We start from the raw sequence: 27,525 nt of genomic DNA, 5'->3' as shown, positions 1-27,525 counted from the left end.
TTAAAGCTTTTAACAAGATAGGAACACAGTTGGAACTAATCTTGCAATAGCAAAAGCCATGGGGGAGAAAACAATAGATTTACCAGGTAAGAAGAAATACAGTTTAATTTCTTTACAAATGTGTTTAATAAATCTAGAAATGATAAAGAAAGATTTATTGTAAGAAAACGTAAAAAATAATGGAAACTATATGATAGAGCAATACATGATACAAAGAAAACATACAAAATAATTATACTATATTATAGTCAAATGACGATTCTTAGAGCATTAACAAGCATTTTCTATACCTCACTAAATTCTTCATTTGGATCAGACTAAAGAAAGATGTGAAGTATTGTAGAAAAGAACAACACAATTAAGCATGTAAGATACTCTATATTGTTATATGTATTATATTCAATACATTAAATATATAAATATTTTATTTGTATATACAGAAATAATAATGAAACAAAAAAACAATTAAAAAAATATTGAGTCTGCTTCAATAAAAGCAACAATATTTTCAGGAAAAAGTCCAGTGAGTGCTCTCTTTATAGTTTTTTTTTTATATATACTTTTGGCTGGAGTATAGCACCTAGGCAAGGAACTATACCAGGGGTAGGCAACCTTTTCGCAGCACTGTGCCGAAATAAGATTGTGATGTGCCTTAGTGTACCGGCCCTATTTTTTCAAATTGAGGTGTGCATGTTGCCATATTCAGCTTGTGTTATTTATACTGCAGTTGCTTTGTATCGTTGTATTTGAGCTATTATATTGTATATGCTCATGAGTAGTTTGTGGTATTGTGTACCTATGAAAGTGGGCTGTGTATGAGGGCTGCTTGTGGAATTGTGTGTGGATGAATATGTCACATTGTGTTATTTGTATGAGGGGAGGGTTATTCTGCAGCATATCTAGCAATGTTGGTGGCGTCCCTGGGTTCCAGTGGGGACCAGGCTGGTCGGGTACAGCTCAAGGACAGGACCTGCAAAAGCAACTGTGGGCTGCTGTATTACAGTGTGAATTCCCATTCACAAGTGCTGGGAGGAAATGATCTGAGCTTTTCGAATTAGCAGATATCTGAAGTTTCACTGGGACTCCTGATAGGCCAGAGCCTGTTTGGATCTTGCAGCCTTGAGTGCCGTGCAAAGGCACCTTGAGTGCCATAGGTTGCCTACCCCTGAACTATACTATAAGAGTCGTCGAGTGCCTTGCTCATGCTTTGTTTTTTTTAATTTCTATATTATATAAATATATATAAATACATATATTATAAAGGAAAGTATGAAAATATTTAGTAATATTTAAAACATTTTCTAATTTCTTTCTTTTGCCTGTCTTTCTTTTTTTCTTCTCTTCTCATCTTTTTTACTATTTGTTAAAAAATGTTTTTAATTTAAATCTTCTATAAAAATATAATTCCTCTAACAAAACAATATTTTTAAGATAGCTCTATCAAACCATTTTAGGAGATAAAATAGATAATCTTACTCAGGTTTCAGTTGTATCTATCTCAAGTAGACTTGTTAAATTGTTTTGATAACTGAATAGCTTTCACACAATTACTGTATTCTTTTAGAGTAGGAGATTTAAGTGACTTTTAGTATGTAGGGCAGTGATGACAAACCTTTTTGCACTCACATGCAAAACTGCAAATGGAAACCAACTTATTTATCTCAATGCTGCTTTTCCTGAGATCATGTGATCCCACTGCCTTCTTTTCATCCTGCTGCCATCTTTTCCCCTGGTAAATGACCTGGCCATCCACCTGATCAAAAAGAAAATATGCTTCAGGCAGCCTTCAGACAGGCAGCCTTCTTCCATTGCGCTATAGTCCAGTTTAGTGTGTGTGTGTGTGTGTGGCGGGGGGGGGGGGGGGGGGGGGGGTCATCAGAACAATTCCGATGTGCTTGTAAATATTGTCTGTAAGGGATAGATGATTTTAGTCTGTAAAGGTGATGGCTGCCCCAATGTAGAAAACTATTGATAGATGTAGACTTTTGATGTAATTGTGTCTGAATAGTTCCGTCTAAAGATAACATTATCTTTAGATCCAGGAACACCATCTCACTTTCATGTATCACGTGAGTAAGTTTTAGATTCATGTTATTTACGTTCAAAAGGTTTGCAAATTGTTCAAAAGAAAAAGTATGTGTGGAACCTGTCCATAGAAGCAGTATGTCATCTATGTATCTATACCATAATAAAATGTACTGCTTGTAGAAGATGGGAGAATTCAAGACATACTGCTCCGACCTTCCTAAGAACAAATTTGCAAAACTGGGCGCAAGCTGTACCCATCGCTGCACCTGTTAACTGCAGGTCAAATTTTCCATTAAATATAAAGTTGTTTTTGGTTAGTATGAACTTCAGGAGAGACAGCATGAACTCTTTTTGTTGGTTACTGTAGGATGTGTGATCTAAGAAATATTTACATGCGTCAATGCTTTTGTTGTGCTGTATATTGCTATACAGTGAGACCACATCCAGGCTTGCAAGATGTGAGTAGCGTGAAACCTGAAGATTGTCTAATGCCAGAAGAGTGTATTTGGTGTCCTGTAGACAGGATGGTAAGGATTTCACTAGGGCTGTAGAATCTTTTTAAAGATATTTGCTTGGTTGCTCTGTGTAACTATTGTTTTCAGATATTATAGGTCTGCCTGGTGGGTCCTTGATGTCTTTGTTGACCTTAGAACATGGCAACAGTGGGATTATAGGAAGAAGATACTTTAGTTTTTGGGAACTGATAAGTTGATTCTCATGTGCTTCAAGAAGTAGAGTTTTAAGTTCTTCGAGATAAATGATAGTGGGGTCGCTAGTTAGTTCATGGTAGCATTAACGATCCTTTAAATGTGTCATGCACATCTCTATATATTTTTCTTGTTGTAATAGCACAATGTTACCACCCTTATCCACCAGTTTGATTATAACATTTTCTACTCCTTTCAGTTCTTTAAGGGCTTTACGTTCTTCCCAGGTTAATATGTGTTTGGTTACTGTGTTGTGATTGCGATTTTCAAATTCCTGTGCAGTGAGCTGGACAAATAGATCAACCAGAGAGATTTCTTTAAGGTTTGGTGTGAACCAACTTCTAGGTTTTAAGTTTGTCATGGGTTTTAATAGGGTTTTGCTCATTAAGTAATTAGGTCAAGGTTTGGACACCTAACACGTCTTGTGTTGTGAGGCCTAGTTATTTGGCTGTTTTTGATTTTGTCTCTGATGTATAACTTTCAGGGCCAATTTCCTGCAAAAGAGGTGAATGTCTTTGGACCATCAAATTTGTCCCAATTGTGAGTAGGGACAAAAAAGAGACATCTGTTTAATAAGGATAGGTGTCTGGGAAGTAATACAAACATTGACAGATTAATAACCCTATTAGAGGATATGTCTATTGTCAATAATTTGTATTGTATGCGCACTTGTCCCTGTCTCGTAATCTCACCCTCTGTTGGCGAAGTGAGTCTTGATCTAAAAAAGAAGAAGTAGATGGAATCTCAGATGAAGATAGGGTAGTTTCTAAGATTTCTGTGGAGATTGGATTGTCTAGAAAGGATACTATTTTTTCAGTGTTTCTTAAATTACTTTTGTTTGTTATTTGAGTTGTTTTCTTGTTGGATGGTGCTCTGGTTTTTCTAGATTTGGATGATGAGTTACTGCCAGAATCTGACCATTCAGTTTCAGCCGATGTGGAACTGGTTCGGCTATTGAAACTTCTACGTCTATTGCTTGAATATATTTCCCTCTTTAAAATCCTTAAAGTCATATTAAAATGATTAATAATTATTATACGTTTTGTTTTAAATATGTTTATTAGAGTCGCCATAGAGCTTGGGCAGGCATTTTATAAATCAGTAAAAGTAACATATGGGTGCCTGCGCAGAGGCAAATAAGTCAGAGCAAACAAATAATACAGAAAACTGAATATGCATTGATTAGCAAAATTTGGCACATCAAGAGCATTCAATCGGCATTTTATCGCATTTTGCTGGCCGTTTAGTCGTCCGAGCCATACCTATGTCCAGCTATGCGTGCAATGGCGTTTACCGCATGGGGCGTCTTATACTTGGTTAGATAAACGTGTATTTAAGTAAATTAAGTGGACATATACTTTGCGTGTTCTAAATTTTAGTTAATGATATCAAGGGCATATTCACCGGGTATATTAACGCATTATGCAGGCCGTGTAGTCATCTGAGCCATACTCATGTCTAACCCTAAGTAAGTGTTGTTCATTAACTGGTGCGTGCAAGTGCTGCGTGTGTGTTGATTATGTGGGTGCTTTATGTTAGTCGTTCGAGCCAGTATCCCATGTCAGTAGGTGTATGCCTGTGGTCCGTGTCTGCAGGCTGTATGCAAGAGTGTCGTGACCGCTGGCTTGTGTCAGTGCTTTGGGTTAGGCAGAATGCGGAAGTGCTGAGACGTTGGAACGTATAACGCAGTTATTGTGCTGTATTAAATCAGTACATCTACCGTGCCGATATGTAACCCAATAGGGCATTGTACATTGGATACAGTGTACTATTATCAGTATGGACATTTCAGAAATAAGAGTCAACCGTTATTTAACTTCAAACAGTGCCTGGAAATGTACTTGTTAACTAGCAGGATTTTCAGAGGGATAAGCATAGGTAAGCAAACAAACTATATATATATATTGCATAAGGACTCCCACCTTTACGAGAAGTGGCAAGTTTGGCCCCATGTGGAACGCATTGTATTAGCCCGGCATTATATACAATAAAGGTATATGGTTGTCATGTAGGTAATAAGAGGCTATTTCACATCTTGTCATGTAGCTGGCAGCAACTATATACGCAGCTATAAACAGCGTCAATCATTGACCCCTATGGGTATAATAGCATATGCTATGAATTCCTGTAGCATTTTAAGCTAACTTAATAACGACCAGCACGTATCAAATAATCAAAGCAAGTAAAAACTAAAAGCTATAATTGCAGAAAGAACGAGTTCACAAACGGAGTATCATGAAACAGTCCCAGCAGCCTTATCTGTCCTTCGTTGCTTTATTTATCCTTTGCGTGGGACAGTGCTCAGGCGAAGTGGAGCTGTATAGCGGCATTAATTGAGCCTCTCCGTTAGAGGTGGCAGAGCAGAGCCTGGCAAGGTAGGTTGTAGCTGTGCGGGCTGCCCTCTACTGTGGCCTCTAGTATGCCAATGCCAGGTGTGCCCCTTTTTGTCCAGTTGGTCGGTCATTGCAAGGTCTCTCTAGCACCCCCGGTGCATCTGTCCCCCTCTTTTCCCCTCCAGGCCTGCTCCGGCCGTGCAACCGGGGACACTGCGGTGCTGTGGGCACTCAGGGATGTCGGTAGTCCGGCAGACTCCCACCCCTGAAAAGTCCTCGGCCCCTTGTCCCCTGCACCTCCCCAACTCCCACAGTTCCCCGTCAGAGCTCCAGCCCCATGGTGCCTCACCCTTCTCCGGTCTCATGCTTGTCGCCGGTGCTCGCCTCCCCGACCACCGGTCCGCCGGGGGTCCAGCTCGCCCCGGCGACACAGGGCTCGCAAAGTTGGGGGCATCCTTCCCTGGACCACCACCAAATCCTGGGATAAGGGCCGGCTCCGCGCCATCCAGTCAGCCGCCTGGAGGGGTCCATCCGTGGGATCCGTCACACCGAGGGCCCAGGCGACCCCGCGTACCTCCCTGCAGCTTGCACATTTGGCGGCCATCTTGGCTCTTCATGAGGCAACATTCCTCATTATATGGCCCTTAAGGAGTGTCCCTGTAGGTTGTGGGGCTTAGCCCTGTCCGGCACTTAGCTTCAGGGACCTCTGTGGAAGTTCGGGCGTCTGTTAATCTCAGCCAGGGTGTTGCCTCCGGGGGGTAGGACTCCACCTCTGCGGCTGTGTCTGCTGTTGCTGGCTGACCTTCACACGGCCTTCGCCAGTGTAGGCGGTCGGCATCCGACTCACACGGGGGTTCCCGCTGTGGCCCGTGCCCCCGCCATGGGACCGGGATAACCCCCGCCGGCCAGGAGGGGGGAGGCGGGGCCGCGCCCCGGGCCGAGGGCATCTCCATACCGCGCGGTGTCTCCGCGGCTCCATGCTGCGTGTGATGGCCGCTGTCGTTCCGATTCTCGGCCACACGGAGGCCGGACCCGGTCTTCCCTGCTTGCCTGTCTTGCAGTACGTAATGTGCGGACATCTGGGGTATATTTTGGGCATGTTCTGGGGCTATTTTCGTGCCCTTTTGTTCATTTGGCCCCGGAGCCCATGTGGATGGCGTCCAGTCGGCCCGGCGGCCCGGCCCCGCCATTATACGTTTTTGTATTTGTTATTTTATACACAATAAATCAGGGCTTCCCAAACTTTTATGGCCCGAGACCCACTTTTCAAAATGGTAATTTTTCGAGACCCACTTGCTTTTTTTAATGCATATTTTAAAAAGTGAACACCATGACAATCCGCTTTAGAGGCATACAATTGGCACACCATAGCAATCCGCTTTAGATGTACACCATGGCAATTGCTTTTAGAGGCTTAAATCTGGCACACCATAGCAAACAGCTTAAGAGGCATACAATTGGCACACTATAGCAATCCGCTTTAGAGGCATACAGTTGGCATACCATGGCAATCAGCTTTACAGGCATACAATTGGAACATTATGGCAGCTTTAGATGCATAAAATAGGCATACCGTGGCAATCAGCTTTAGATGCATAAAATTGGTACATTATGGCAATCAGTTTTAGAGGCATACAGTTGGGCATACCATGGCAATCAGCTTTAGAGGCTTACAATTGGCACACCATGGCAATCAGCTTTACAGGCATACAATTGGAACATTATGGCAGCTTTAGATGCATAAAATTGGTACATTATGGCAATCAGTTTTACATGTATAAACTTGGCACATCATGGCAACTTTAGGTGCATAAAATTGGCACACCAGTGCAATCAGTTTTAGAGGCTTACAAATGGCACACTATGGCATCCAGGTTTAGAGGCATACAATTGGAACATCAGGGCAGCTTTAAATACATAAACTTGGCACACCATGGCAATCAGCTTTAGATGCATAAACCTGGCACACCATGGCAATCAGCTTTAGATGCATAAACTTGGCATATCATGGCAATCACTTTTAGATGCATAAACTTGGCACATCATGGCAATCAGCTTCAGAGGTATACAATTGGCAAACAGTCAGATGCATTAAATTGGCACTCCCTGGCAATCAGCTTTAAAAGCATACAATTGGCACACCAGGGCAATCAGCTTTAGATGCATAAAATTGGCATATCATGGCAGTTTTAGAGGGATAATTTGGCATATCATGGCAGTTTTAGATGCATAATGTTGATATATCATGGAGTTTTAGAGGCAGAAACTTTGCATTTCATGGCAATCAGTTTTAGAGGCATACAACTGCTTACTCACAGACTCAGTCAGAATCAGACGTTGTGTCCTGCTCATCCAGACATTGATTATCCCAGTGGTGGAACTAATGTAGAGAGAGCCCTGGTGCAAGTATGCTTTCTGGGGCCCCCTCTAGTGCAAGTGTGGTCAAAAGGTAGATCTCCATCTGTCGGAGAACTTCAACAATGCTATGCCTGCTGGGAATCTACCATTTGCCCATTGTTGCAGGGTTATATTTGTGAGCAGTGTTTGAGCGTTTAAATGTAAGCATGTTTGTGTATTAAAGGACCACTATAGTGCCAGGAAAACAAACTCGCTTTCCTGGCACTAAAGTGCCCCGAGGGTGCCCCCACCCTCAGGGTCCCATTCCCGCCAGGCTGAAGGAAGAGAAAGGGGGTTAAAAACTCACCTTTCTCCAGTGCCGGGCTCCCTCGGCGCTGGGGACTCTCCTCCTTTAGCCGTCATCGGCTGAATGCGCATGCGCGACAAGAGCAAGTGCGCGCATATAGCCAGTCCATAGGAAAGCATTCTCAATGCTTTCCTATGGACGCTGGCGTCTTCTCACTGTGAAAATCACAGTTAGAAGCGCTGAAGCGCCTCTAGCAGCGGTCAATGAGTCAGCCACTAGAGGCTGGATTAACCCATTTGTAAACATAGCAATTTATCTGAAACTGCTATGTTTACAGCAGGCAGGGTTAATCCTAGATGGACCTGGCACCCAGACCACTTCATTAAGCTGAAGTGGTCCTTTAAGTATGTGTGTGCATGTATGGGAGTGTTTGTATGTACTGTTGCCATTGGAATGTAGTGGTGTACTTGTTTGTAATGTTTGCGTCTGAACGCAGGGGTGTTTGAATGTAGTGCTGGACTTTAAATGCAGGTGTGCTTTTTGTGTGTAGTGTCGGTGTTTGAATGAAGGGGTGTTTGTATATCATTTTAGTGTTTTAATACATGGGTGTGTTTGTATGTAATGTTTGCGTTTGATTGCAGTGCGTGTGTAGTGGATGCAGTGTGTGTATATTGTGTATATAAAATATACATATACACAATGTGTGTTTGGATGTAAGCATGTTTTTTTGCATAGAGTATGTGTGCAGTGTATACACATACAGAGACACACAAATACACACATACAGAGACACACACATACACATACTGACACAGCGATACACACACAATGACACTTATTTTCCTACACACAGATACACATACACTCATGTAAACAGATACACACTGACACACAAATACACACACACTGACACAAAAGGAGACTCAGATACACATACACGCAGAGACAGGTGAGGGTGACCGTGTGGTAGGGAGTGTGTGTGCAGGTAACAGTGTAGGGGGGCAGGGTGAAAAAGGGTTACAGTGGGCAGCGGACAGGGGGAGAAAGTGTTACAGTGGGCGGGCGGGGGGAGAAAGTGTTACAGTGGGCGGGCAGGGGAGAGAAAGGGCTACAGTGTAGGGGGCAGGGGAGAGAAAGGGCTACAGTGTAGGGGGCAGGGGGAGAAAGGGCTACAGTGTAGGGGCAGGGGGAGAAAGGGCTACAGTGTAGGGGGCAGGGGGAGAAAGGGCTACAGTGGGGGGGGCAGAGGGAGAGAGGGCTACAGTGGGGGGGAAGGGGGAGAGAAGGCTACATTGGGGGGCAGGAAGAAAATGGGTTACAGTGGGGGAGCAGGGAGAGCAGGCGTTACAGTGTGGGGGGGGCAGGGAGAGCAGGGGTTACAGTGGGGAGAGGGGGGCAGGGAGTGAAGGGGTTACAGTGTGGGGAGGGGGGCAGGGAGTGAAGGGGTTACAGTGTGGGGAGGGGGCAGGGAGTGAAGGGGTTACAGTGTGGGGAGGGGGCAGGGAGTGAAGGGGTTACAGTGTGGGTAGGGGGGCAGGGAGTGAAGGGGTTACAGTGTGGGGAGGGGGGCAGGTAGTGAAGGGGTTACAGTGTGGGTAGGGGGCAGGGAGTGAAGGGGTTACAGTGTGGGGAGGGGGCAGGGAGTGAAGGGGTTACAGTGTGGGGAGGGGGGCAGGGAGTGAAGCGGTTACAGTGTGGGGAGGGGGGCAGGGAGTGAAGGGGTTACAGGGTGGGGCGGGGGAGGGGGAGGGGCAGGGAGTGAAGGGGTTACAGGGTGGGGGGGGAGGGGGCAGGGAGTGAAGGGGTTACAGGGTGGGGAGGGGGAGGGGGAGGGGGCAGGGAGTGAAGGGGTTACAGGGTGGGGAGGGGGGCAGGGAGTGAAGGGGTTACAGGGTGGGGAGGGGGCAGGGAGTGAAGGGGTTACAGGGTGGGGAGGGGGAGGAGGCAGGGAGTGAAGGGGTTACAGGGTGGGGAGGGGGAGGGGGCAGGGAGTGAAGGGGTTACAGGGTGGGGAGGGGGAGGGGGCAGGGAGTGAAGGGGTTACAGGGTGGGGAGGGGGCAGGGAGTGAAGGGGTTACAGGGTGGGGAGGGGGCAGGGAGTGAAGGGGTTACAGGGTGGGGAGGGGAGGGGGCAGGGAGTGAAGGGGTTACAGGGTGGGGAGGGGTAGGGGGTGGGGAGGGGGCAGGGAGTGAAGGGGTTACAGGGTGGGGAGGGGGGCAGGGAGTGAAGGGGTTACAGGGTGGGGAGGGGGGCAGGGAGTGAAGGAGTTACAGGGTGGGGAGGGGGGCAGGGAATTAAGGGGTTATAGGGTGAGGAGGGGGGCAGGGAATGAAGGGGTTACAGGGAGGGGAAGGGGGCAGGGAATGAAGGGGTTACAGGGAGGGGAAGGGGCAGGGAGTGAAGGGGTTACAGTTTGGGGGGGGTAGGGAGAAAATTATTTACATTAGGGGGCAGGATCTGGGGGCTGTGTCCTACCTTCCTTGATTTCCCTGGTGGTCCAGTTTCTCCCTGGTGGTCCAGTGGGGTAACTCTCCGGTCTGAGCTCCGCCGGGTGCAGAGCTGCAGACAGTGTAATAAAAGTCTCGCGAGCTCCCTGAGTGTTGCCATGGTAACGCGCTGGGAGCTCGCGAGACTTCTATCACACGGTCTGCAGCTCTGCACCCGGCGGAGCTACAGACCGGAGCTGCTGGGCAGACTGACTGGAGGGAGCCCGGCGGCATACAGGGCAAACCGCCGTGCTCCCTCCTGGTGTCAGTCTGCCTGACTGCCCGGCGGCCCTGGATGTGTGGGTCAGCGCGACCCACTGGGAATCGCCCTGCGACCCACCAGTGGGTCGCGACCCACACTTTGGGAACCGCTGCAATAAAGCATTCAAAATTATTGCGATTAATTATTTAATCACTTTGCTGAAGGAGATCAAGAAGGTGACAGCCCCCAGCCTTAATCAGGGGAGGAACCCCAAGGCAAAATGTTTTACACATTTCTGTGAGTGCATGTCTATAAGTGCAGAATTTCTAAATACCTTAACATACTTCACTATATGCTGTTTATCGTTGGTTTAGATGTATAGCTGAATCCCAATATTATAGTTTCCCCACCACAACTATATTGGTATGTACTTTACAAGTAACGCCAAGCCTCCATAGCAGGCCAGTAGCCAACCTCATGCTGATGAGTTGCATTAACAACAAAACAGCTGTCCATGAGTGGTTCACTGGCTTTGCTCCTCTTCCTGAGTTGTGTTTCAAACCTGTTGTATACACATATTCCAAGGAATCCATGTTTAAAGTGGAATTATGTAAAAATGTGGTTCTTTGTTGAGCCCATTTGTATACGCCTACCCAGAATCCTTTGCAGTAGTGAGAGCACTGTTAAAGTGAGATCTCTGTGGGAAAAGCAAGTCGTGTGGCTTGACTGGTATGTGTATTTGTGTTTAGCAATGTATTAACTATACATAAAGTCTTTAAACAGGAGCTCGCCTTCCATATTCTTACTAGCTGACAATACTTTATATTGTCTCCTATAAACAGCAATAACAGTTTTAGTAAGTATAATAATAATAATTCTTAAACAGCTATAAACATTTCATAACACTGATATTGGCCCAATGACCAACTGACAGGTTTATATACACTCAATTTACACTGCAATCAAAATATTTTCTTGATGGTGCAAAGCATAAGAACCCCACTTGTTTGGATGCGCTAATTATCCAGTGATACCTTTCAAGCAGTTATGAAATCATTGGCTTTATATGCTGTTCTTTTGCTTATTGATGTTACTCAGAAGCAGTGACCTTAAATGCAACACAATACAATGTTTGGCATTTGTGAGATTTGGAGCCTGCCCTTTTTACCAGCACACCAACACTGCATGTGTGCAAATAACAACCTATTAAATAACAGCATCATGCTGTTAGTGTTAATATTTAATGTGATCCATAATTTTTAAATATATCCTATTGCATTCCATTGCACTGATAAAAAAAATCCTGTCTGTTATGCTGTATGAGTCTCTAAATTACAATGCAATGAGGCAAAACGTTTAAATTATGTTCCTGTAATAATTTTAGATCAAATTAATTTTTCATTTAATCACATATTTCCTTCAGGAAGGATCAAATACATTTTTTTATCAGCAGGGATTATGAAGAGTCATCTTCATTAATTAAATGGGCACTTTTAAGTACAAAATACATATTGGCTTGAATATTTAGATGTATTTTTTGCATGCTTCTTTTTATTGCAAAAAAATAAATACGTTTTGCAACATGTATGCCTCCTCAATGCGCCATCTCTCTCCTAAATATAGGTTTTTTTCCTTCCTGGTTCCTTGATGTCACAGCTTTATACACCTAAACTAATTCAAAGAGAGGGTGTTGGAAAAAAATTACAGGCTCTAGACATTGTAAGTTTTTTCCAACATCCTCTCATTGGTTCATATCTGTACATGCATAATGTACCATGACATTTCTTTTTTATGTCATATAGGCAACTATAATAATTGTGTGTTTTTTTAATCTTTTTTATGTGTGTCTGTACTTCCTGTAAAGTGACAACTATTTTTTACACTTCCATTATTGCAAATTCAGTTTAATTTAGAATTTCTTATCTCCTGCTCTGGTAATAGCTTGCTAGACCCTGCAAGAGCCTCTTGTATGTAATTAAAGTTCAATTTACAGAGTAGGGGATAAACAAATTTAAAGCAAGTTACATCTGATTGAAAATGAAACCATTTTGTTTTCATGCAGGCAGTGTGAGGCACAGCCAGAGGAGGTGTGGCTAGGGCTGCATAGACAGTAACAAAAGCAATCTAACTCTTAAATGGGAGTGAATTGAGCAGTAAAATTTCAGGGGCATGATCTATACACTATAACTGCTTCACTAAGCTAATGTTGTTTTCGTGTCTATAATGTCCCTTTAACAGTTTTCATATGTAAAAAGTTCCTGAACCCCATTAGAAGAAATGATGGCTGTGCAAAGAGCTTTGAAATCTGCTACTCAACACCTTCATCCTACGTGTAGATAGGTCGTCAGTTTAAAGAAAGTGAATTAGCTACACTTTAACTATTGCATTACTTGGGTAAACAAGTCCAACAGTTCAGGCTTCACAGAGCAGAATATGAGACTCCTGATTAGCCAAGTGACTTCCTGATAAGGAAAGAGGCCAAGGCTGATTTTTTGAAGTGTGAGATGTCTTGTAAAATCAGCAACTTCTTTCATGATCATCCTTTGCTGTTTTGAATTGCCCCCTTTTGGTATGTTTTAATGCTCTTTTATATAATGCTTTAAAATGGAATTGGGTCTCCTCCAACCCAGAGTGCCAATATAACCGCACTGAACACCTCATCCTAGTATATGTCTCACTGCTTTTTACTAGAGTTGGTGAAAAATGAACTGTAATTAAAAAGAAAGGTATGTTACCTGTGATTCCAGTGCAGTTTCATGTAACATCTGTTTTATGTGTTGGGTCTTTGGTTTGTCACTAGGTGGTGCTAACAGCCAATCATGGGCGTAGGAACCCAAAAAAATCTGGGGGGGATAGCATTTTTACTCGCCGGGTATATTCTTATTCCGTAAACTAGGAGTTGTTTATCCCATTGTACAGCGCTACGGAATTTGCAGTCGCTATATAAATGATTAAATAATAACATTAAAGGGTCACTACAAGGAAGGGGTTTTACTTACCCGTATACAGCGCCGGGATCCTCCTGATTAGAACCACCCCTACCCTTCCCATGAATATTAGAACCACCCATACCCCTTCAATGCACAAAAGAACCCCACCTACCCAGTGGTGTATCTTGGTTTTGTGCTGCCCTAGGCAGGACAAAACTCAGACACCCCCCCCTCCCCGCGCGCCACCCCCACCCAACCCTTCCCCCCTGCCCCGCCTTCTAAATACACACACATTCACTGACAGATACGCATACACTAGCTAACAGACACACACAGTCAGACACACACAGTCGGACACACACACACTAACAAACACACACAGTCGGACACACACACTAACAAACACACACAGTCGGACACACACACTAACAGACACACACAGTGAGACACACACACACACACACACTAACAGACACACACAGTGAGACACACACACACTAACAGACACACACAGTGAGACACACACACTAACAAACACACACAGTCGGACACACACTAACAAACACACACAGTCGGACACACACACACTAACAAAAACACACAGTCGGACACACACACTAACAAACACACACAGTCGGACACACACACACTAACAAACACACACAGTCGGACACACACACACTAACAAACACACACAGTCGGACACACACACCCTAACAGACACACACAGTGAGACACACACACTAACAAACACACACAGTCAGACACACACACTAACAGACACACACACACTAACAGACACACACACACACTCTAACACACACAGTCACAGACACACACACACTAACAGACACACACACACACGCTAACAGACACACACACACGCTAACAGACACACACACACACACTAACATACACACAGACACACTAACAGACACACACACAGACACACACACACACACACACACTAACAGACACACACACACACACACTATCAGACGCACACAGTCAGAGACACACACACACACACACTCACATTAACACATTTTTTTTTATTTATTTACTCCCCCCCGCCTCCTTACCTTTGGGAATGCTGGAGGTGGGGGGGTTCTCCCATTCCCTGGTGGTCCAGTGGCTGCAGGGCGGCACTGGTGGGCAGGCTGGGCAGCCGGTCGAGGGAGCTCTTCCCCTGAGCTCTCTGCTCAGTTCCCTCGCGCGCCGCCCGCAGAGTGAGGCTGGGAGGCGGAGCCGGAATATGACGTCATATTCCGGCTCCCAGTCTCACTCTGCGGGCGGCGCGCGAGGGAGCTGAGCAGAGAGCTCAGGGGAAGAGCTCCCTCGCCGGCCGCCCAGCAACCAGCAACAAGCCCAGCAACCAGCCCAGCATGTCTGTTAGCCGCAAGGCTAACAAGACATTTGCCTTGGGCATTTGGGGGCGGCGTTTTTTGCTGCCCCCTGGAAAATGCCGCCCAAGGCAAATGCCTTGTTTGCCTCGCGGCTAATACGCCCCTGCACCTACCCCTTCCACGCATTTTAACCCCCTACCTCTTCCATGCATATTAGTACCCCCTAACCACTTCCATGCATATTAGTACCCCCTAACCCCTTCCATGCATATTATAACCCACCCTACCTCTTCCATTCATATTAGTACTCCCCTAACCCCTTCCAATAATTTTTCTACCTCCCCCTCCTCCCATCCATATTAGTAGCCCCCCCTAAACCCTTCCAATTATTTTTCTACCTACCCCTCTCCCCCTATCCTTATTAGTAGCCCCCCTAACCCTTTCCAATTATTTTTCTGCCATGTTAACTAACGCCAGTGCTGGAGTGCCGCCGTGTTTACAATAAAAAGTCTGCAGGGACAGGCTATAGACACCAGAACCACTACATTAAGCTGCAGTGCTTCTGGGAACTATAGTGTTTCTTTAATGTGAGGTAAATTAGAGATTAGTGCCACGAATAATATGCTAGATTTCCTACTTACAACCAGATGAGGATGATGATGGGCTCTAGCTGCAGTCTGGCTCCACTGGTCTGGTGTAGAACAGGCTCTCTGGAGGCTGTTTGTAACTGTGGTCCCAAAAATCAATGTTCTGTGAGAACGGGAATCAGCTCCATTTTTTGGGGGCCCTTTACACAGCTCAAGGTCTGGGTCCCAGGGTCCACCTTCACGTTCCACCAATGAGTTTGTTCACAGGGGGTGGAGTGTGTAGGGGATGTCCTGATATGTGTATAAGGAATGCATTGTGTGAATCTGTGTTTGTATGTGTAAGGGCTGCAAGGTGTGATTCTGTGTATGTACGGGATGCAGTGTGTGCGTCTGTAAGGGGTGCATTGAGTGTGTGTACGGGGTGCATTGAGTGTGTGTAAGGAATGCATTGTGTGTTTCTGTGTGTGTAAGGATTGCATGATTGTGTGTGTGTGCACGGGGTGCATTGAGTGTGTGTAAGGATGAATTGTGTGTTTCTGTGTGTGTAAGGGTGGCATGATTGTGTGTGTGTGTGTGTGATGGATGTCAATCTCTCTCCCTCGTCACTCTATTTCTTCCCCTCCCTCCCTCGTCACTCTCTTTCTCCCCCTCCCTTGTCACTCTCTCTCTCTCCCCCTCCCTTGTCACTCTCTCTCCCCCTCCCTTGTCACTCTCTCCCCCCTCCCCTGTCACTCTCTCCCCCTCCCTTGTCACTCTCTCTCCCCCTCCCTTGTCACTCTCTCCCCCTCCCTTGTCACTCACTTTCTCCCCCCGTTTCTTTCTTTCTCCCCCCTCCCTGGCTGTCCCCCCTCCCTGTTTCTCTCCCCCTCCCTCCCTGTTCCTTTCTCCCCCCTCCCTCCCTGTTTCTTTCCCCCCCCCTCCCTCCCTGTTTCTTTCTCCCCCCTCCCTCCCTGTTTCTTTCTCCCCCTCCCTGTTTCTTTCTCCCCCCTCCCTGTTTCTGTCTCCCCCCCTGTTTCTTTCTCCCCCCTACTCCCTCCCTGTTTCTTTCTCCCCCCTACTCCCTCCCTGTTTCTTTCTCCCCCCTACTCCCTCCCTGTTTCTTTCTCCGCCCCTCCCTGTTTCTTTATCCCCCCTCCCTGTTTCTTTATCCCCCCCTGTTTCATTATCCCCCCTCCCTGTTTCTTTATCCCCCCCTGTTTCTTTATCCCCCCTCCCTGTTTCTTTATCCCCCCTCCCTCCCTGTTTCTTTATCCCCCCTACTCCCTCCCTGTTTCTTTCTCCCCCCTACTCCCTCCCTGTTTCTTTATCCCCCCCTGTTTCTTTATCCCCCCTCCCTGTTTCTTTATCCCCCCTCCCTGTTTCTTTATCCCCCCTCCCTCCCTGTTTCTTTATCCCCCCTCCCTCCCTGTTTCTTTATCCCCCCCTCCCTCCCTGTTTCTTTATCCCCCCCTCCCTCCCTGTTTCTTTATCCCCCCCTGTTTCTTTATCCCCCCTCCCTCCCTGTTTCTTTATCCCCCCTCCCTCCCTGTTTCTTTATCCCCCCTCCCTCCCTGTTTCTTTATCCCCCCCTCCCTCCCTGTTTCTTTATCCCCCCCTCCCTCCCTGTTTCTTTATCCCCCCCCTGTTTCTTTATCCCCCCCTCCCTCCCTGTTTCTTTATCCCCCCTCCCTCCCTGTTTCTTTATCCCCCTCCCTCCCTGTTTCTTTATCCCCCCTCCCTCCCTGTTTCTTTATCCCCCCTCCCTCCCTGTTTCTTTATCCCCCCTCCCTCCCTCCCTGTTTCTTTCTTCCCCCCTCCCTCCCTGTTTCTTTCTTCCCCCCTCCCTCCCTGTTTCTTTCTTCCCCCCTCCCTCCCTGTTTCTTTCTTCCCCCCTCCCTCCCTGTTTCTTTCTTCCCCCCTCCCCTACCTGTGTTGTAGCGTGGCCGAGCTGTGTACTGTCTGCGGGTACAGGGAGCTTTTGTTTCCTGTATCCGGCGGACTAACAGGAAGTGCACACTCAGTGTTCACTTCCTTTTAGTCCGGCCGGGTACAGGAGACAGATGCTCCCTGTACCGGCGGACTATGCAGGGCTCGGCCACGCTACATTGAGGGAGTGACAGGAGGGAGCGCTGAGCGCTTCCCTCCTGTCAGCCCCTCTCCTCTGGCTGCGCCCGGGCGGTGAGCCCTCCTGGACGCACCAGCCCGGGCAGAGCTGCAGCTGCCTGAGGCTCTCTGCAGAGCGCTCGGGCGGCTGCATCAAAAGGGGGGCCGGCGGAGCTGGGGGGGATTTCCCCATTACCTGTCCCCCCCGCAAGATTTGCTGGGGGGGATGCGTCCCCCCCATCCCCCCCGGTTCCTACGCCCATGCAGCCAATTGCTAAAGCAACAGATACAATACTGTACGATTACTAGCCTACTGGTTGTAAAAGTGGATCATCGATTTACAGCACAACTTTTTATTTCTTCTATGAAACCTGGGGTTGTAAAAACAATTGTATACAACAAGGATTCCCGTTATTTCTGTCTGAATATTTACAGATATAAGAAGAATATTATAAAGTAACACTGGAAGCAGGGTCTAATTGAGTTTACAGGTAGGAAAGAAAATTACCTCTGGAAAACATTTAATAGTGGGCAATAGGTGTAACCAGCACTGCAAATATTGCTCAATGTCTTGCACATTGCCAAGTTGCTGCAGTGCAGTCTACACTGTGGCCCAATTATTTTGTAGAATATTCAGAGACTGGAGCCAAAGCTTCTGATTGCTCTCTATATCTTAAGTGCTCGATACAGCAAACTCTGGAAACTCTGAAAGATGCAATCTGGATCCAAGACACTAAAGTGGTCTGCTGGAAAGGCACAGCATGGAGTTAATAGGCAGAAACCTGGGAAATATGGACTGGCCATCGGGAAACAGAAACCTGTCATGGGGAAAGGGACTTGTTATGGAAAATTAATTAAATGTGAAGGAGGAATAGGGACCAGTAATGGGGAAATATGGCCAGTCATGGGGACAGAGACCTCATATGGGGATAGAGACTAGACTTGGGCACAGCACTACATTTTGGTTATTTGAATACATTCAAAGGAAAAATAACTGTTTCTGCTGAACCAATTTTTTCTCAATATTAATTTGGTCTGACTGAACTTTGGTGGATATTTTAGATTCAGTATTTACATTTGGTCAAATTGTACCTCCCTGGACTGCCAAGAATGGGAGGACCTGACTGCTGCCAGGGCTAAGGGGTTGTGGCAGTTATGGAGAACAACGTAGAATTACTCCATTATTATTCTTTTATTATATTATTGCCTGGTATCCTCAGTTTACTCCCAGCAAGAACTACTCAAGAAATCTCTAGGTGGGGATTATTCCACCCGCGCCCTATCCATAGAGCAGTTTGTATGCTCTGGTAAATGTGAGTAATATTCTCTTATTTATTCTTCTGGTTGATTTTATACAGTGAGCACTATTGTTGTTGTTTTTTTTTTTATTAATTGGTCCACACATCATTTAAACCATTCTTCACGTATCCTATAAGTGGGTATTGTACCACTGTACGACTTTCATACTAGAGCTGGTTTAAAGCTCTCAAAAACGTGAGTAGGACCATATATACTTTTATTCTTATTTTTATATTTTCTGGACATACTGCACCATTATCCTCTCCTTCTTTCCACATCTGATATCCCAACAAGAAAATTTTCCTTGAACAAATTTGTAATTGCTCCTCTGGAAAGTATATATCATCATCTTTATTGGACTCTCTATCTTGGACATATATTTAATATTTTATTTTGTATTATTTTATTTATCTTACTTTATATTTATTTGTATTTTTTGTCTCTTATTCTATCCCATTTTTTAAGTGTATCTGTCTATTGTAGACCTATTTAGGGCATATTTTGTTATTATAAGGGTATAATATTATCACCAGTGTCTTTTGAGAGTGTAGATGTTCTATGCAGCAAGAGTCTTAGTAATATGCTTAAGGGTACAGTCAAATATCCATATACAATTCCCGAAAGACCAATGTTTTCTGAAAATCCACTATTACTACTTACATCAGAGCTGACACACTCCAAAATTTCAGCTGGAACACTAGAGACCATGGAAACAAAACCACAGGATTGGACTGATGCTCTAAATTTGGGGTTCCTGATACCTGGGAAAGCATAAACTCTTTTCATGGAGATCACCTGGAATGAGGTTTCCATAAGAGGGAGTGAATGGGCACTGGTTAATGGAAAATCAAATAGAAGGAAAAAAGTTGAGCTTATGCATTGTCCTGCGGACCAGAGGGACAGTATATCCCCACTCTCAAAATCTTTCCATGTACCAGACTACGGCAACACCATTTGATGTTTATATAAAGAAGAAAATTGGATAATGAGGCGAGGTAGCATAACTCCAGGTGCTGACCAGTTTGGCAATATTGCAAACAACAGCAAAGCGAAAAAGACAGGAAACTGGTTACATAGAGTATATATTGAGGTTAATGATAAATCATTATCTGATAACTGCCTACTTGTTACTGGTTTACTGCATATTGTGCAATTTCTTGCCTTGTTTTCCAGGCCTCATGAATCGGCCTTGTTTTCCTGCTTTCTACTTTTGTACCCGCTTACATTTATTACCAAGGGCAGCACAAAACCAGGATACACCACTGCCTGCAGTGCCAGGAAAACTATTTGTTTTCCCAGCACTGGAGAGTCCCTTTAAGCTTAGCCTTTTCAGACTACCTTTTGACTTTTTGTTGGAGTGTAATGCATCAGTAATGGGGGAATGAACCCAGTCTGAAATGCACTTAACTAGTGCTTTTTGTTTGTTTTGTTTTTACAAAAGACAACTGTTTAATTGAACATTATGTTTTGCAGCAGGGTTAGCAGAATATCGCCGCCTGATTGTTCCAGCGTTACTAATTGCCGGATGGATCATTGGCTGTGGAGTAATGATTTATGTTGTTTTTTCATGGTAAGTTATCCATACAATGGAGAAACATGTAAATTCCCCGTGTATACTGCCATAAATATTATTACCACTAGCAGTGAGGGAGCTCTATGTGTAAGGATAAGATATTCTTCAATAACTGCATTAAGATCCATTAGACATATTCTCTGCATAAGCATACTCGAATTAAAATAGCAAAAGTTCCAAATAGTGAAAAAAACATTTGTAGATGTTTAGTACATATTGGCAAGAGCAGAATGGACATGGAGCATGGAATGAAAATAAATGTTTCACAAATTTTTATAGAAGGAATTCTGAAATTAAACTCAATTTCCATATTGGCATATTTATTGCCCTAGGTACATGCTATTTATTTTTGCCTGTGTTGACATATAAATTACACTTAATTGATGAAATCTAAGTATAGCTTATACAAACAAAAATAAGGATAGTGGACTAGACAAAGAATCAGACCATCTGGCCAACAGTAACTTTTTCTTATGCTGCATATTTTTCCAGTTATCCCAGTTATTATCCCAGTGCAGGGATTTTTGGCTACACAGGTGAAGATGCATTTTTCCGCAACCATCTCCCCCCCCCCCAAAAAAATGCATCTTCACTTGTGTCCCTTAATCTCCCTCTTGAATTTCTTACCCACTTTTGTGTATCTTATCTCCTTTTTGTCTTATTCTCCCGTTTAGACACATGGGGAACTACCTATCGCGCACCCCTGCTATAAGCTTTGTCTTTGGCATCTAGCAGTCTGCATAGGGAATGCACACAGAGAATTATGGATTATGATTTCTAAACCATTAATATAAAGTAGAAACAGAGCATTTAAAAAAAAAAAAAAAGTTAACAAAAGTTATAAGTGATTTTAACAGGAAATTCAAAGTGAATTTTCAAATTTAAGTCTAAAGTTGCAGAACTGGAAGCACAGTTTACTTAGATACTTTTTTCTCATTCAGCTATTTTTATCCTTAAATTTAAATTCACCATGAATTCAATTTAGTAAATATCTTTATGTTAATGTTTTATTCTATGGTATAAATTCCAGGGAAGTCACAGCTCCCCTTCAATTCGCTAAAATTTAGCTTAGTTAATAAGCTTGAAATGTTCCTCTGATGATTAGATCAAATGTACAAATAAACATTAAATGTACGAATAAACATTACATTTAACACAATAGGGCGAGTTATATTGCTTTTGTTAATGTATATAAATACTCCGTATTACATTATTTAGTAACTAAAATTGTAATTATTTTTTAAACAGAAAGGAAGATATGGAGATAAAAACTGAAGAAGAAATCAGTACTATGGAAAATGTCAAAGGAACCAATAACATTTATGTACAGAAGAACACATACCATTGCGTTACATGCATTATTAATATAAAATTGGAAAACTCAAAAACATTATAAACTAATAACAGATTAAAGCACAACTGTTCTAATTCAATGTGTCCTTTTATTATTAGTGTGAAACATAAACACAGGATTAGCAGACTTTGTTAAAATATTTTGTGAGTTCACATTAATAACAATAAAGTAATTCTGTTCTTCCACTTCCTGAGATCCCATATGGTTTTAATACACACATTTCATTTATTCTGTAAACATATAATACAATACCAAAAGTCAAGTTGATTCCATTATTTCCCTTAAATATATGCTTCAACATTATGCATCTTTTATATTGGCATCATACATGTTTTTATTTTATTTTATTTTATTTTGTTTAGAAAGACGATTAGTGATCTATCAATGTGAGGCAGCATCTGTGCTGAGCCACTACTGCTCAGTGGCTGTTAATGAGTGTGACTCCCACCAATCTTGAACATTTCAAAAATATAGAAATCAATAGAAGGCATCCATATTTTGGTGGACTTGACTGTGCTCAATCTCTGGATCAGTGTACAGTTACATCTGGTGTTCTTCCCAAAGATGTGGTTCCAAGAATTTTTTTCAGCCTTATATTATTAAGGGGTTTGCAAGTAAAAAGCCAAATGCATGCACAGATTAATATCTCTAAAAATCAAGCTTTTTATTCCACATTGCAATACAAAATGCTTTCTAGCAACATTTTCTCAAACTGCTCATTAGTGCAGGAGCCATATTTCCAGGTGATAGACATCTCAGCATTCAAACGCTAACACTACACACAAACACACCCCTGTGTTCAAACTTCAACACTACATACAAGCACACTACTTCATTTAAACATCAACACTACATACAAACACATAAAAATTATATGGGCCACTCAATGAACTTCCTTAGTGCGCGGGCAAGTGAAGTTGCAGTGGTGAGTCAATGGGGCTTCTAAAAGAAATTGCATGCAGTGGGGCTCAAGAGGAAGCTGCCTACGAGTAACTGGGCCTGAGGCAGCTGCCTTGTTTGCACCACATTAAAGATGGCTCTGTAGACAGAGGTAGGTCAACAATAAAATCAACAGAATAGAGGGCCACTGGGTAGTTGATGAGCTGACTTAACTTGGGAACAAACAAGATAAGATTGAACATATATTCTTCTACATATTTCCATAGAGAATGCCACCAAAATAAGGCACACAATTAAGTCAACAGTCTTGCGGACTCCTATATGGCCTGACATTTTGGAATCATGAAATATCTGGAATATCTGTTTCCCATGTGAAGGAGAAACACATAGTTTACTTGTAGGCATTTCAGGAGGAACTGGTCCCTGTTGTGATCCTGTTGTATAGTGTTCAAGAGTACAAGAGTACTACAGAGAAGTAACGGTGTTTCTGGTAAGTGCTTAATTTCTCTCAGAAATGTAGTGAATCTGCTTTTGTGCTGTGGTGCCATGGATGGTAAGTAATCATATAGTTGAATCTAGATAGGAAGAATGACCTGAGTGCCTGCCAAGAAGAAAGTGGTCGCTTATATAAGATGCATTTTTGTGATCTATAAGCATTATATTGGGGACAGCTGATCCTTCCAAAAATGACACCACTCTTTTATGGCTAATAGGATAGCCAAGAGTTATCTATTACCTTTTTGGGATAGTATTGCCCCAACAATTATCCCTGAAGCATCCACTTCCAGGATAAAAGGCCAGTACGAATCTGGATGCATCAGAACAGGAGATGAAACAAAAGACAATTTAAGGGATGCAAATGCTGTTCTTGCCTCAAGCGACCAATGTAGATCATTTGGTCATGATAGTGATGCAGGCTATAACCTGAGAGATGCCTTGAATGAACTATCTATAGTAATTGGCAAAACCAATGAACCTTTGCATAGCTATTAGACCGATAGGCAATCGCTAGTTCAAGATAGCATGCAAGATAGCATGCAAGATAGATGTGCATTTGTCAGGATCCATTCAAAACCCATTAGAGGAAATGAGAAATGAAAATTCCACTATTCGCTGGTCAGAAAAAAAAAAAATTCTAAGTTGCAGTATAAACCATTAGCCAGAAGTGTTTGAAGAACAGTCCTAACATATTTGTGGTGGGTCTGAATATCAGGTGAATGTACTAGAATATCATCAAGATAAATGAGAACAAATGAATTCCCTCAAGATGTCATTGATGAGATCTAGGAAGACAGCAGGGGTGTTACACAACCTGAGGGGCATTACAGTGTATTCACAATGACCACTTTGGTCTTCCTCTCATCTCCTTCCCTGATACGGACCAGATTATAGGCTCCCCTAAGATTCAATTTGTGAACACATTGGATCCCTTTAGCCTGTGAAAAAGCTCAACAATGGTTATTTTAATTTAGACCCCTATAGTCAATACATAGATGGAGACACCCCTCTTTCTTAGATACAAAAAAGAAGCCAGCAGGACTCTGATAAAACCTTTCTTTAATGATTCTTGAATGTACTCCTCCATGATTTTATACTCTTTTTGAGATAAAGGAGAGACACTATCTTTGCGTCTATGGCCCAATCATAAAATCTATGAGAGGGTAAGCATCATGGTACTACTGTGCATAAAGGATGTGCAGTAGGAGTATTCAATGAGCAAAGAGATTTGTCAGGTTTCAAACAAGACTGATTGCAAGAGAGACTCTAAGACACTAGTTGTCTCTCCCTCCAATCCAGGTGTTGGTTATGTGTGTGTAACCAAGGGAAGCACAAAACTAAAGTACAAGAAGAGATTTCTTGGAATGCAATTTCTTCTTTGTGTAAAAGGCCAATAGATAGAGTATCGTTCTCTGTCTAATGAGTCACAGAGGTATACTTAATGGTCTACCATCTATGGCCTCAACGGGTGTTGTTCTCTGCCTAAGCGGCAGTGAAATAGATGTTGCTTATGTGAGGTTTATGGAGTTTTTGGCAGACCCAGATTCAATCCATAGTATGGAATACAGTAGAACCCCCCATCCCAGAGAAACTAGAGGGAGGAACCTAAAAGATGGTTGTTTAGAGGACAATGAAATCCCACCCAAGGCCAGTTCCCTACACGGTCTTATGTGGTGGAGTATTTTCCAAGCGGCTAAGACAATTGTTTCTTAAATGTCCCTTCTTTCCACAATACAGGCATCACCTCTTTTTTCTCTTGTATGATTTTTCAGCCGTAGATAGTCTAATAGTGCCTTACTGCATAGGTTCTGGGACTGGAGCAGGTAAAGCAGGGATATCTAGGTTAGGTGCTCTGGGTACATGACAAATAAGAGCCTGTTCATATTTAAATGTTTTAGTCTTACTCGTATATCTGTGTCTGACACATACTGATTGAGTTCTTCTAAATCCTCACGAAAGTCCCTAACAGGCAGTTAATCTGGCAACGAGTCACTCAACTCCTCAAAAAATGCTGTAGTCAAAGCATCATTGTTCCATTACACTTCAAATGCCAAAGTGTGGAATTATATTGCATAATCTGTAACAGATCTGGAATACTATTTTATCTCCATTTAGACTCTGCCAGCTTGTCTCCTAAACACCTAGACACATTTTTAAATGCATAAACGAAGCAAACATATTTGTATACAAGTGAAGCATTAGTTTACAATAACGGGTTACTCCAACCCAAGGCCTTACCCTCAAGTAAATTCATTATAAAGTCAACTTTGAATCTGTCAGATGGAAAAGAGTTAGGGGCCATTTCAAAATGGCCCCAACCTGATTAAGGAAACCTCAGCACAAAGGGGGTTACCAGTAAATCGAGTTTGGTGTGTTACGTGCAGTGAAAGGCAAGATATGGTTACAGGTACTGAAGGCGCCTGCTAAATCCCAAAAGCAAAAAGCAGAGCCTCAGGTTGAAGATCCTGTTCTAGAAATGATAATTTGCAAAGCTTACACAAACCGATCTATTCTGGGATCAGATTGCTCCATTCTATCTTCAAAGGGGTCAGTTGTTAATCCATGTTTACAGGGTCCAAGGCCCTGTTGTGATATTAATAATTTAAAATAGACAAAATTATATAAAGGTTGCGATATTAGGCATAAGAGAATTGTACATGAAACAAAAAATTTGTGTTGGTCGTAATCCGAGTTTTTTTTTTTTGTATAGGAAATTCATGCACAAAGATGGGAAATAATAATATGACATTTTATTTAATATGCATATGGCAAAATAAGGAAAAAACATTTTTTAAATAAGCTTGTAACTTCAAGCTTATACATTTTTAGTTGTACTTAAATTAAAAACAATCCGAGTTAATATATACAAACTTAATATATTAATAGATAAATATGTTAATATATTCTAAACTATTCTAAGGGATAATTTATCATTTCCAAATGGTAAATTAAAGCGTTGAATATAAATAGGTGAGTATCTAATCCCGAGATGAAAGTGTATGACAGGATATTTAGGATAAGCACTACACAAACACTTACACTAACATTAACCTTAATCTAAAAAAAATATCTAAAATTATCTCCGATATTTGATGTAAACAGCTGTTTTTGGCAGGTAGAGTTGAATTTGATTGATTTATTTATAAAATATTTTACCAGGAAGGTAGAGTTGAATGTAAAATCAAGAAACTTGGCAACATAATACCCTGCTGTAATGAAATAAATTGTTTTGAATTTTACTTGCAGTTATCCTTACTGGATTAATTTGGATAATGTATTATGCCTTACAAATGCTGGGTCATTAATTCTGGCACACTCAGATGTTGGCATACTTCTGGAACATTAACACTGGTGTGGCATCCAAACAAAACTGGTGCATAATTTTCCAAGTTATCTAATTTCATATTTGTATCACTATCTTCCTAAGGACAAATGGTCTATTGGTATTTTTGTGACTAGGAAGATTACACAAAAAGCAACCTGTATTTTACTGGAAGAAATGGAATGGAAGAAGGCTTCCTGATCAGATGAATCTTAGAAAGAAAAGGAAGGAAGGTTGGATGCAAGTGCGTTGTTTACCTGGAGAAGAGACAATGGGAAGAAGGCAGGCCTGTAAAGGCAGTGTTATGCTCTTGTCAATGTTCTGTTATGAAAGCTTGGGTTCTGGAATTGATGTGGATGTTACTTTGGCATGTACCACCTACCTAGAGATTGTTGCAGACAACACACACCCTTTCATGATAATGGTATTCCCTGATGGCACTGCCCTCTTTCGGCAGGGTAATGCACCCTGTCACACTGCAAAAATTGTTCAGGAATGGTTTGAGAAACATGAAAAAGAGTTCAAGGTGTTGCCATGGCCTCCAAATTTCTCACATCTCAATCCGATTGAACATCTGTGGGATGTGCTAGAACAACAAATCCGATCCATGGAAGCACCACCTCACAACTTGCAGGACTTAACCCCTTAAGGACCAAACGTCTGGAATAAAAGGGAATCATGACATGTCACACATGTCATGTGTCCTTAAGGGGTTAAAGGATCTGCTGCTAGTGTCTTGGTGCCAGATACTGCAGGACACATTCGGAGGTGTAGAGGGGTATATGCCTAGATGCATCAGAGCTGTTTTGGAAGCATGAGAAGGACCTACACAATTTTATGCATGTGATTTTAATGTTGTGGCTGATCAGTGTACCAGCAAAAAAGCGAAAATACACATTTGTAAGTTGAAAAAAAACCCAATGAATGTAGCCCCATGTAGCAAAATCGCAGCTTAGCGAAAAAAGGGCCTTGACAGGGGTTAGGAGGCGGGCTTAGGAGGAAGCAGCCTGGACTGGTGGGTAGTGGGAATAGGGGCTTGGCTATTTAAATATGTAGCCATTTTGCAATGTGCACTTTTAATTTCCTACCTGGTGGAGTTTGTGTGCACCTGTGTGCTCTCTGACTTGCTGGGTAGGGTTTTCGCTTTTGTCTCCTTCTGCAGGGCCATGGACGTCGTGGAGAGGCTCCTGGAGGGGATCCGGACGGCGGAACAGCAACAGGGAGTGGATTGGG

General features: G+C 43.2%; 1 protein-coding gene across 1 annotated transcript; it reads left to right on the top strand.

The window, feature by feature from the left end:
• Window positions 1–21,646, top strand: STRIT1 (small transmembrane regulator of ion transport 1). The gene is made up of 3 exons (XM_063441019.1): window positions 1–86; window positions 20,119–20,215; window positions 21,467–21,646. Coding segments are annotated over exons 1-3 (126 nt in total). The 5' UTR covers window positions 1–58; the 3' UTR covers window positions 21,468–21,646.
• Window positions 21,647–27,525: the final 5,879 nt, after the last annotated feature.

The sequence above is a fragment of the Pelobates fuscus genome, chromosome 2 (genome assembly GCF_036172605.1).
Source record: "Pelobates fuscus isolate aPelFus1 chromosome 2, aPelFus1.pri, whole genome shotgun sequence".
In the NCBI taxonomy this organism is placed as follows: domain Eukaryota; kingdom Metazoa; phylum Chordata; class Amphibia; order Anura; family Pelobatidae; genus Pelobates; species Pelobates fuscus.
Note: the sequence above shows the minus strand (reverse complement) of the source record. Positions and strands in the feature narration are given on the sequence as shown.

Bases quoted from the DNA above. Each gene is read 5' to 3' on its own strand.
- STRIT1 (XM_063441019.1), top strand. From the start codon at position 59: ATGGGGGAGAAAACAATAGATTTACCAG. The intron at 87-20,118 runs GTAAGAAGAAAT...TATGTTTTGCAG, and splicing joins GAAAACAATAGATTTACCAG to CAGGGTTAGCAGAATATCGC.